Consider the following 12775-nt stretch of genomic DNA (forward strand, 5'->3'; position numbering starts at 1 on the left):
ATTAATTCAGTCATTTGCTTTCGACACATATACTGTTTACCACAGAGGTCCTGCGTGATCAACGGAGAGACTGTAATATACAGGTGCATGATGGGCAGGAGATGGATCGCCAGCTGAAGACCGATTTCTGTGTGCACGATGATGGAGGATGTAGAAGGTTTAAAAATGTGCAAGTTGCCTGTGAAGAAAGAACACAGTCAGAACTGGGACTACTAGATATACTAAGAGGAAATGGCGTGAGAACCAGTAACTACACTTGTTGTTAAGTTGTAATTAAAGATTTCATTATTGGAATAATTATTCTTGTGTAGTTTTCTGAAATGACGATAGTGCTTTTGATGGGCGTTCGATAGATTTTTTAAAGGTTGTTCTCTGTAAACGAGATATCGTGTGGTTCAGATTTAGAATGCCTAAATTGTTTCAGGAAACGAACGCACCACCCTAAATTCTCTGTCGTACTGCTTCAGTTGCCATTGTACCGAGGATAATCACTATATTACTTTCATTACCATCTCTGCCTTTGAAAAGAACTACAAATCATGGTTAATTAAATCAATAAACGCACTTCCTCCACTAGTTTTCCTTATTCTCTCAACAATTTCTCCATATCAACAACTACTTTGTTGACAGAATCTCCACCACGCATTTCCTCAAAGTACCACCATATTGTATTGCCTAAATATTATGTGGGAAGAGGGATATGCCAATGTGGTATAACCCCTCTTGCCCACGGAAATAACGAGGCCTTTCTAGGAGACACGAGTTATGCAAGTGTTTAGCCATCAGACAAACATCGACAGTCCTGTTCCATTTCCCACCCTCCAAGATGAATATGGGACTATATTTAAGGGAGGTTTCTATAAATAACTTCAGTTGCACAGCTATTTTTCTAAATGTCACTATAAAGACTGAGCTGACCTCTATGAAGCAATTTTTTGTTATAGACACAGCAAGTGATTTATTTCATGGATGAATGGCAAATAAAATACTCTCTCAAAACCAGACAATGAATGTGTATAAATTCGGATTTGAGGTGGGCGGCAGCTTTCAGATGAGGATTGGTGTAACATGAATTGAGGGCTACTTCACTTTCAGATTGACACCTTTCTCCATCATGTCCAATACTTCTTGCTGTACCAATTATTCTACAACCCTAAACACCTACATGGAATAAATAACACATACTCGAAGAACCAATCACAAGGATGCACTGAGAATTTCGAAATTCGTACATCATTTGACAGGTATTGTTCACTGTTTAAGAAATCTGGTATAATGGACATTGAATTAGATCCTCGAGTGCCATTGTCGAGCGCTGTTGTGAGGCTTCGTTTTTTACCATTTTTGGTTCCTTGATTGTGTGACTTAATAGCTCAAAAAGGAAGACGGGAGTACGTCTAAAGTAGGAACACATGTGTCAGAAGTATGACACGCATAATGCAACACATAGCAGCGCACTCTCAATGTTACAAAAGGTATTAAGGATTCCTCCTTCATGTCCAAAGAGCGCAGCTCTAATTCCATACATACTATTTTGATACATATTGAGAATAGCAATAAATAGAGCTTTTTTGCATTCTTGCTTCCAAACGTTATAAAAATTAGGGAACCTATGTAACATCAAAGGTGCAGAACCATATTATACTACAGGAGAAATATTTTGCTTGCAAGCTTTCACCAAAAGGGCTAGGGAAAGTTTCCCAAACTGGTGGATAAAATGAAGAAGATCACTTACAGCCAACTGAATGTTAGAACCTTTCATCTCCCTATGGAGGAGCAACTCAAGTTACCAGCAAAGGTAACAACAGACAGGCTTGCTTTGCCTTATCTCTGCTCATGCTAAGGCAATGAGGATTTCATTCAAATGAGTAATCAATTTCTTCTTCTTAGAGTAAGCTTCCAAAGAACATATTTGTCACTAGAAATCAATGGATGTCAGAATTAGAAACACATCCTGTATTCCACATATATTTAAAATGTATCTCTACCAATATTGAAATCAATTTCTTAAATATAGGCGAGTGTTAAAAGTAAATTGAAGACCAAAAAAATAAATTTAGGTATATAACTTTGTCTTTATCCTTTACTGCTTTTACATCTACCACCGTCTTTCATTAAAGAGCTCAAGCAGAAGCTGTTTATTTTGATTTGTAACAAAAAGTAACTCAACAAAGTGCATTGCATTGCTTTTCATTACTTAGTATCAGAGAAGCGTTTAATTGGGTGCATCCATCCATGGTTTTAGACGCAACTCCATTTCTACAATGACTTGTAGAGATGAAGCTATGCCAAACTCCTGTGCCTATCTGAGTCTGGTGTAACCAGGAAAAATATCTTTATTTCTCCTCATTTCTTCCTCTTTGCGTACATGCTGCAATATCCTTAAGCCATAGGAAGTAGGAAGTCTGTAGGAAGGGACCATTTCTAGCATACAAAACTTGGCATACCACAACACAGTGACACATTGGTTACTGCATTGGCTCATGGCTGCACAAAGTGTGCCAGTGCACGGAGAGAAAATAATCACACCATTTCTTTGCAGATATAGCACAGTTTTGCTCTCTCATGTTCAGACATTGCAGAACAGGACCTTTGGTTGTTGCCCTGAGTTGTGTGAACTCATAGTATCTCTATGCTCAAATTCATGCAACAGCAATTTACGTCATACTTCTAAATATGAGACCCATTACAATGAAGTGCATTATTGTTCTCAGGTCCCAACGTGAGAGATTCTTACCTGCTGAAAAGGGAAGCTGCAGAGACATCATGTTCATGGTGACCCCGCCAACGGTATTGATTACAAAAGTCTGCTGAGATACAAAATACATAAATCAAAAAGACATACGCAAGCATCTGTTTAAGTCAATACAAATTGCCAGTTGTTTAGGTTCTTTTATGTTTGCTTATAAATTGCTATTCTTAAGTTTCAGTGTTCTAACTTTTATATATTTAACATATTGTGGAGTTTACATCATTCATGCAAAAATATCATCTATGTAGAGAAAGGGATAACATGGTCACCTCTCATCACCCATAGTTAGAAGTGTGCATATGTAAAATATTAGCCTGTCTACGGTTATAAGTTGGATCATGACACATCAAGTTAGGCCCTTTTATCAAGATGCTCATTGAGAGAGCAGTTATAATCTCTGAGCACATCATGGAAAACGAGTGCACCTGGGGACACCACCTGAGCTTCCTGCCATATTCCAGCACACAACACAGCTTCTCTGAGTGGGGGAGTGAGTCAGCAAACACCACTCCAAACCCTGCACACTGACCCTACAGAAGGATGAAGGAAGAGTGTAGGAAAGTAGCCTCTTTCGAGCATGAGTACCCACACTTCTGGTCTATTTGTCAGTGTGTTTTACTGTGTCTACTGGGATCCTTCTAACCAGGACCCAAGTAGTTATGCTCTCTTCCCATAAATTTGGTTGTTGGATACTGTTAACACCGAATTCCACTCATAATTGGCATACTGGTGCCCCCTTATAAGTCCCTAGTATATGGTACCTAGGTACCCAGGGCATTGGTGTTCGAGGGGATCCCTATGGGCTGCGGCATTTCTTTTGCCACCCTTAGGGAGCCCATGCAAAGGCTTCTACAGGACTGCCATTGCAGCCTGTGTGAACTGGTGCATGCACCCTTCCACTGACATTTACACTGCACCAGGTCACTTATAAGTCACCTATATGTCAGGCCTTCCAACCATGAAGGCTAGGAGCAGAGTACCCAGTACTAGCAGTGCCCCCATGTCATCCATGTCATTTTCCTGGACTTCGTGCACTGGACATAGGTCACTACCTATGAACAGCTTCACAATGGTAACTCCGAATACGGCCATGTTTTGTACCAAACATGTTGGAATCATACCCCAAGGTGTTTGCAAGCATTGGTTGTATGATTCCATGCACTCTGGGAGCTCCTTAGAGGACCCCCAGTACTACCAAACACAGCCTTCAGAGGTTTTCCAGACAGCCCCAGCTGCTGCCACCTCACAGACAGGTTTCTGCCCTCCTGTTGTTCAAGCAGCTCGAGCCCAGGAAGGCAGAACAAAGAATTTCCTTTGGGAGAGGGATGTGACAGGTGCTACAGGCATGGGAGGGGTAACCTCCCAGAGCCTCTGGAAATGCTTTGAAGGGCACAGATTATGCCCTCCTTGCATAATCCAGTCTACACCAGTTCAGGGACCCCCAGTTCCTGCTCTGGTGCAAAACTGGACAAAGGCAAAGGGAGTGACCACTCCCCTGCTCATCACCACCCCAAGGGTGGTGCTCAGAGCTCCTCCAGAGTGTCCCTGGCTTTCACAATCTTGGATTCCAAGTTGCAGGGCACCCTGGGAGCGTATGAGTGGCCAGTGCCAGCAGGACACGTCAGAGCTCTCCCCTGATAGGTGTTAACCTGTGTAGCTGACCAAGCCCCCTTTCAGGGCTACTTAGGGTATCTCTCTTGGGTGGTTCTTCAGATTCATATTGCAAGACTCCAGCAGGAATCCTCTGCATCCTTTATTTCACCTTCTTACTGAAGAAACTGCATCTGGACCCTCCTGGAACTCTACAACCAGCAATGAAGAATCAAAGACGACTTCTGCAACATTGTATCTTCAGCTTCTGCCAGCAACTGCAACTGTTTCCAGGTCATACAACCTTCGAGGACTGTCTGTCTTCAGCCTGCACCAGAAGAACGAAGCAATCTCCCTTGAAGTGAAGGAGTCACTTCCCTGCTTCAGCAGGCACCCCTCTGCAGAGACGACGGGTGGCTTGGGTCCCCTCTCCTAAGAAGTGAGTGCTTCCAGCAACACAGATGGTGGACGAAGTGGTCCCAATGGTCCAGACGTCCAACTGTCCAACTTTGTTTTCTTTGTGAAAATGTGATGTGTCTACATTGTGTTTTGGGGCATATCCTTTCGCGGGCGCTAGGCCTACCCACACAAGTGAGGTACCATTCTTATCGGGAGAGTTGGAGGAACGCTGAGTGGAATGAAATTTGTGGCTCCTCTCAGATCCCAGAGCTTTCTGTCACCGAAATGAGAGGAAAGCGTTTTTTTGGGGTCCAATTTTGAGGTTTGCAAAGGATTCTGCATAACAGAACCTGGTCAGAGCCCCACAACTCACCCTATCTTGGATTCCCCTAGGTGTCTAGTTTTTAAAAATGCACAGGTTTGCTAGGTTTTCCCAGGTGCCGGCTGAGCTAGAGGTGAAAATCCACAGCTAGGAGCTTTGTAAAAAACAGCTGTTTTCTTTGTGAAAATGTGATGTGTCCAAGTTGTGTTTAGGGGTATTTGCTTTCACGGGCGATAGGTCTACCCACAAAACTGAGGTACCATTTTTATCGGGAGACTTGGGGGAACGCTGGGTGGAAGGAAATTTGTGGCTCCTCTCAGATCCCAGAACTTTCTGTCCCCGAAATGAGAGGAAAATGTGTTTTTTTGGCCAAATGTTGAGGTTTGCAAAGGATTCTGGGTAACAGAACCTGGTCAGAGCCCCACTAGTCACCCCATCTTGGATTCCCCTAGGTGTCTAGCTATCAAAAATGTGCAGGTTTGCTAGGTTTCCCCAGGTGACGGCTAAGCTAGAGGCCAAAATCCACAGCTAGGCACTTTGTAAAAAACAGCTCTGTTTTCTTTGAGAAAATATGATGTGTCCACGGTGTGATTTGGAGTATTTCCTTTCGCGGGCGCTAGGCCTACCCACACAAGTGAGGTTCAATTTTTCTAGGGAGACTTGGGGGAACGCTGGGTGGAAGGAAATTTGTGGCTTCTCTCAGATTCCAGAACTTACTGTCACCGAAATGAGAGGAAAATGTGTTTTTTTGACCAAATTTTGAGGTTTGCAAAGGATTCTCGGTAAGAGATCCTGGTCAGAGCCCCATAAGTCACCCCATCTTGGATTTCCCTAGGTGTCTAGTTTACAAAAATGTGCAGGTTTGCTAGGTTTCCCCTGGTGCCGGCTGAGCTAGAGGCCAAAATCCACAGCTAGGCGCTTTGTGAAAAACAGTTCTCTTTTCTTTGTGAAAATGTGATGTGTCCACGTTGTGTTCTGGGGCATTTCCTTTCGTGGGAGGTAGGCCTACCCACACAACTGAGGTACCACTTTTATGGGGAGACTTGTGGAACGCTGGATGGAAAGAAATTTGTGGCTCCTCTCAGATCCCAGAACTTTCTGTCACCGAAATGAGAGGAAAACGTGCTTTTTTGGCCAAATTTGGAGTTTTGCAAAAGATTCTGGGTAACAGAACATGGTCAGAGCCCCACAAGTCACCCCATCTTGGATTTCCCTAGGTGTCTAGCTTTCAAAAATGCGCAGATTTGCTAGGTTTCCCCAGGTGACGGCTAAGCTAGAGGCTAAAATCCACGGCTAGGGACTTTGTAAAAAACAGCTCTGTTTTCCTTGTGAAAATGTGATGTGTCCACGTTGTGTTTTGGGCCACTTGCTTTCGCGGGAGCTAGGCCTAACCACACAAGTCAGGTACCATTTTTAATGAGAGACTTAGGGAAACGTTGGGTTGAAGGAAATTTGTGGCTCCTCTCAGTGTCTAGTTAAAAAAAATGTGTAGGTTTGCTAGGTTTCCCCAGGTGCCAGCTGAGCTAGAGGCCAAAATCCAACAGCTAGGCGCTTTGTGAAAAACAGTTCTCTTTTCTTTGTGAAAATGTGATGTGTCCACGTTGTGTTCTGGGGCATTTCCTTTCGTGGGAGCTAGGCCTACCCACACAACTGAGGTACCACTTTAATGGGGAGACTTGTGGAACGCTGGATGGAAGGAAATTTGTGGCTCTTCTCAGATTCCAGAACTTTCTGTCACCGAAATGAGAGGAAGAAGTGTTGTTTTGGCCAAACTTTGAGGTTTGCAAAGGATTCTGGTTAACAGAACCTGGTCAGAGCCCCACAAGTCACCCTATCTTGGATTCCCCTAGGTGTCTAGTTTTCAAAAAGGCACGGGTCAGCTAGGTTTTCCCAGGTGCCGGCTGAGCTAGAGGCGACATGGGGAAACGCTGGGTGGAAAGAAATTTGAGGCTCCTCTCATCCCAGAACTTTCTGTCACCGAAATGTGAGAAAAAGGTGTTTTTGCCCAAATTTTTAGGTTTGCAAAGGATTCTTAGTGACAGAACCTGGTCAGAGCCCCACAAGTCACCCCATCTTGGATTCCCCAAGGTGTGTAGTTTTCAAAAATGTGCAGGTTTGCTAGGTTTCCCCTGGTGACAGCTAAGCTAGAGGCCAAAATCCACAGCTAGGCACTTTGCAAAAAAACAGCTCTGTTTTCTTTTTGAAAATGTGATGTGTCCACGTTGTGTTTTGGAGTATTTCCTTTTGTGGGCGCTAGGCCTACCCACACAAGTGAGGTTCCATTTTTCTGGGGAGACTTGGGGGAACGCTGGGTGGAAGGAAATTTGTGGCTCCTCTCATATCCCAGAACTTTCTGTCACGAAATGAGAGGAAAATGTGTTTTATTGACCAAATTTTGAGGTTTGCAAAGGATTCTCGGTAACAGAACCTGGTCAGAGCCCCACAAGTCACCCCATCTTGGATTTCCCTAGGTGTCTAGCTTTAAAAAATGCACAGATTTGCTAGGTTTCCACAGGTGACGGCTAGCTAGAGGCTAAAATCCACAGTTAGGCACTTTGTAAAAAACAGCTCTGTTTTCTTGGTGAAAATGTGATGTGTCCACGTGGTGTTTTGGGGCACTTGCTTTCGCGGGAGCTAGGCCTAACCACACAAGTCAGGTACCATTTTTATTCAGAGACTTAGGGAAACGTTGGGTTGAAGGAAATTTGTGGCTCCTCTCAGATTCCAGAACTTTCTGTCACCGAAATGAGAGGAAAAAGTGTTGTTTTGGCAAAACTTTGAGGGTTGCTAAGGATTCTGGTTAACAGAACCTGGTCAGAGCCCCACAAGTCACCCCATCTTGGATTTCCCTAGGTGTCTAGTTTACAAAAATGTGCAGGTTTGCTAGGTTTTCCCAGGTGACGGCTAAGCTAGAGGCCAAAATCCACAGCTAGGCACTTTGTAAAAAAAAGCTCTGTTTTCTTTGTGAAAATGTGATGTGTCTACGTTGTGTTTTGGGGTATTTCCTTTTGCGGGAGCTAGGCCTACCCACACAACTGAGGTACCACTTTTATGGGGAGACTTGTGGAACGCTGGATGGAAGGAAATTTGTGGCTCCTCTCAGATCCCAGAACTTTCTGTCACCGAAATGAGAGGAAAACTTGCTTTTTTGGCCAAATTTTGAGTTTTGCAAAGGATTCTGGGTAACAGAACCTGGTCAGAACCCCACAAGTCACCCCATCTTGGATTTCCCTAGGTGTCTAGTTTACAAAAATGAGCAAGTTTGCTAGGTTTCCCCAGGTGCCGGCTGAGCTAGAGGCCAAAATCCACAGCTAGGTGCTTTGTAAAAAACAGTTCTTTTCTTTGTGAAAATGTGATGTGTCCAAGATATGTTTTTGGGCATTTCCTTTCGCGGGTGCTAGGCCTAACCACACAAGCCAGGTACCATTTTTAATGAGAGACTTAGGGAAATGTTGGGTTGAAGGAAATTTGTGGCTCCTCTCAGATTCCAGAACTTTCTGTCACCGAAATGAGAGGAAAAAGCGTTGTTTTGGCCAAACTTTGAGGGTTGCAAAGGATTCTGGTTAACAGAACCTGGTCAGAGCCCCACAAGTCACCCCATCTTGGATTTCCCTAGGTGTCTAGTTTACAAAAATGTGTAGGTTTGCTAGGTTTCCCCAGGTGCCAGCTGAGCTAGAGGCCAAAATCCACAGCTAGGCGCTTTGTGAAAAACAGTTCTCTTTTCTTTGTGAAAATGTGATGTGTCCACGTTGTGTTCTGGGGCATTTCCTTTCGTGGGAGCTAGGCCTACCCACACAACTGAGGTACCACTTTTATGGGGAGACTTGTGGAACGCTGGATGGAAGGAAATTTGTGGCTCCTCTCAGATCCCAGAACTTTCTGTCACCGAAATGAGAGGAAAACGTGCTTTTTTGGCCAAATTTGGAGTTTTGCAAAAGATTCTGGGTAACAGAACATGGTCAGAGCCCCACAAGTCACCCCATCTTGGATTTCCCTAGGTGTCTAGCTTTAAAAAATGCGCAGATTTGCTAGGTTTCCCCAGGTGACGGCTAAGCTAGAGGCTAAAATCCACAGCTAGGGACTTTGTAAAAAACAGCTCTGTTTTCCTTGTGAAAATGTGATGTGTCCACGTTGTGTTTTGGGCCACTTGCTTTCGCGGGAGCTAGGCCTAACCACACAAGTCAGGTACCATTTTTATTGAGAGACTTAGGGAAACGTTGGGTTGAAGGAAATTTGTGGCTCTTCTCAGATTCCAGAACTTTCTGTCACCGAAATGAGAGGAAGAAGTGTTGTTTTGGCGAAACTTTGAGGTTTGCAAAGGATTCTGGTTAACAGAACCTGGTCAGAGCCCCACAAGTCACCCTATCTTGGATTCCCCTAGGTGTCTAGTTTTCAAAAAGGCACCGGTTTGCTTAATTTTCCCAGGTGCCGGCTGAGCTAGAGGCGACATGGAGAAACGCTGGGTGGAAAGAAATTTGAGGCTCCTCTCATCCCAGAACTTTCTGTCACCGAAATGTGAGGAAAAGGTGTTTTTGCCCAAATTTTTAGGTTTGCAAAGGATTCTTAGTGACAGAACCTGGTCAGAGCCCCACAAGTCACCCCATCTTGGATTCCCCTAGGTGTCTAGTTTTCAAAAATGTGCAGGTTTGCTAGGTTTCCCCAGGTGACAGCTAAGCTAGAGGCCAAAATCCACAGCTAGGCACTTTGTAAAAAAACAGCTCTGTTTTCTTTTTGAAAATGTGATGTGTCCACGTTGTGTTTTGGAGTATTTCCTTTTGTGGGCGCTAGGCCTACCCACACAAGTGAGGTTCCATTTTTCTGGGGAGACTTGGGGGAACGCTGGGTGGAAGGAAATTTGTGGCTCCTCTCATATCCCAGAACTTTCTGTCACGAAATGAGAGGAAAATGTGTTTTATTGACCAAATTTTGAGGTTTGCAAAGGATTCTCAGTAACAGAACCTGGTCAGAGCCCCACAAGTCACCCCACCTTGGATTTCCCTAGGTGTCTAGCTTTCAAAAATGCACAGATTTGCTAGGTTTCCACAGGTGACGGCTAAGCTAGAGGCTAAAATCCACAGTTAGGCACTTTGTAAAAAACAGCTCTGTTTTCTTTGTGAAAATGTGATGTGTCCACGTGGTGTTTTGGGGCACTTGCTTTTGCGGGAGCTAGGCCTAACCACACAAGTCAGGTACCATTTTTATTCAGAGACTTAGGGAAACGTTGGGTTGAAGGAAATTTGTGGCTCCTCTCAGATTCCAGAACTTTCTGTCACCGAAATGAGAGGAAAAGGTGTTGTTTTGGCAAAACTTTGAGGGTTGCTAAGGATTCTGGTTAACAGAACCTGGTCAGAGCCCCACAAGTCACCCCATCTTGGATTTCCCTAGGTGTCTAGTTTACAAAAATGTGCAGGTTTGCTAGGTTTTCCCAGGTGACGGCTAAGCTAGAGGCCAAAATCCACAGCTAGGCACTTTGTAAAAAAAAGCTCTGTTTTCTTTATGAAAATGTGATGTGTCTACGTTGTGTTTTGGGGTATTTCCTTTTGCGGGAGCTAGGCCTACCCACACAACTGAGGCACCACTTTTATGGGGAGACTTGTGGAACGCTGGATGGAATGAAATTTGTGGCTCCTCTCAGATCCCAGAACTTTCTGTCACCGAAATGAGAGGAAAACTTGCTTTTTTGGCCAAATTTTGAGTTTTGCAAAGGATTCTGGGTAACAGAACCTGGTCAGAACCCCACAAGTCACCCCATCTTGGATTTCCCTAGGTGTCTAGTTTACAAAAATTAGCAAGTTTGCTAGGTTTCCCCAGGTGCCGGCTGAGCTAGAGGCCAAAATCCACAGCTAGATGTTTTGTAAAAAACAGTTCTCTTTTCTTTGTGAAAATGTGATGTGTCCACGTTATGTTTTTGGGCATTTCCTTTCGCGGGTGCTAGGCCTAACCACACAAGCCAGGTACCATTTTTAATGAGAGACTTAGGGAAACGTTGGGTTGAAGGAAATTTGTGGCTCCTCTCAGATTCCAGAACTTTCTGTCACCGAAATGAGAGGAAAATGTGCTTTTTTGGCCAAATTTGGAGTTTTGCAAAAGATTCTGGGTAACAGAACATGGCCAGAGCCCCACAGGTCACCCCATCTTGGATTTCCCTAGGTGTCTAGCTTTCTAAAATGCGCAGATTTGCTAGGTTTCCCCAGGTGACGGCTAAGCTAGAGGCTAAAATCCACAGCTAGGGACTTTGTAAAAAACAGCTCTGTTTTCCTTGTGAAAATGTGATGTGTCCACGTTGTGTTTTGGGCCACTTGCTTTTGCGAGAGCTAGGCCTAACCACACAAGTCAGATTCCAGAACTTTCTGTCACCGAAATGAGAGGAAAAAGCGTTGTTTTGGCCAAACTTTGAGGGTTGCAAAGGATTCTGGTTAACAGAACCTGGTCAGAGCCCCACAAGTCACCCCATCTTGGATTTCCCTAGGTGTCTAGTTTACAAAAATGTGTAGGTTTGCTAGGTTTCCCCAGGTGCCAGCTGAGCTAGAGGCCAAAATCCACAGCTAGGCGCTTTGTGAAAAACAGTTCTCTTTTCTTTGTGAAAATGTGATGTCTCCACGTTGTGTTCTGGGGCATTTCCTTTCGTGGGAGCTAGGCCTACCCACACAACTGAGGTACCACTTTTATGGGGAGACTTGTGGAACGCTGGATGGAAGGAAATTTGTGGCTCCTCTCAGATCCCAGAATTTTCTGTCACCGAAATGAGAGGAAAACGTGCTTTTTTGGCCAAATTTGGAGTTTTGCAAAAGATTCTGGGTAACAGAACATGGTCAGAGCCCCACAAGTCACCCCATCTTGGATTTCCCTAGGTGTCTAGCTTTCAAAAATGCGCAGATTTGCTAGGTTTCCCAAGGTGACGGCTAAGCTAGAGGCTAAAATCCACAGCTAGGGACTTTGTAAAAAACTGCTCTGTTTTCCTTGTGAAAATGTGATGTGTCCACGCTGTGTTTTGGGCCACTTGCTTTCGCGGGAGCTAGGCCTAACCACACAAGTCAGGTACCATTTTTATTGAGAGACTTAGGGAAACGTTGGGTTGAAGGAAATTTGTGGCTCTTCTCAGATTCCAGAACTTTCTGTCACCGAAATGAGAGGAAGAAGTGTTGTTTTGGCCAAACTTTGAGGTTTGCAAAGAATTCTTGTTAACAGAACCTGGTCAGAGCCCCACAAGTCACCCTATCTTGGATTCCCCTAGGTGTCTAGTTTTCAAAAAGGCACCAGTTTGCTAGATTTTCCCAGGTGCCGGCTGAGCTAGAGGCGACATGGGGAAACGCTGGGTGGAAAGAAATTTGAGGCTCCTCTCATCCCAGAACTTTCTGTCACCGAAATGTGAGGAAAAGGTGTTTTTGCCCAAATATTTAGGTTTGCAAAGGATTCTTAGTGACAGAACCTGGTCAGAGCCCCACAAGTCACCCCATCTTGGATTCCCCTAGGTGTCTAGTTTTCAAAAATGTGCAGGTTTGCTAGGTTTCCCCAGGTGACAGCTAAGCTAGAGGCCAAAATCCACAGCTAGGTACTTTGTAAAAAAACAGCTCTGTTTTCTTTTTGAAAATGTGATGTGTCCACGTTGTGTTTTGGAGTATTTCCTTTTGTGGGCGCTAGGCCTACCCACACAAGTGAGGTTCCATTTTTCTGGGGAGACTTGGGGGAACGCTGGGTGGAAGGAAATTTGT

The 12775-nt window shown here is 44.4% G+C and overlaps 1 protein-coding gene across 1 annotated transcript in view; it reads right to left on the reverse strand.

Annotated features, from left to right (window-relative positions):
* LOC138284407 (mucin-2-like) overlaps positions 1-12775 on the reverse strand; it is a 1933778-nt gene that overhangs the window by 1339880 nt on the left and 581123 nt on the right. The window contains exons 12-13 of the mRNA XM_069223144.1: positions 2738-2810; positions 41-178 (exon numbers count right to left, since the gene is read on the reverse strand). Coding sequence (XP_069079245.1) covers positions 41-178; positions 2738-2810 — 211 coding nt within the window. The remainder of the gene's footprint in view (positions 1-40; positions 179-2737; positions 2811-12775) is intronic.

Source organism: Pleurodeles waltl, chromosome 3_1 (genome assembly GCF_031143425.1).
Source record: "Pleurodeles waltl isolate 20211129_DDA chromosome 3_1, aPleWal1.hap1.20221129, whole genome shotgun sequence".
Classification (NCBI taxonomy): Eukaryota; Metazoa; Chordata; class Amphibia; order Caudata; family Salamandridae; genus Pleurodeles; species Pleurodeles waltl.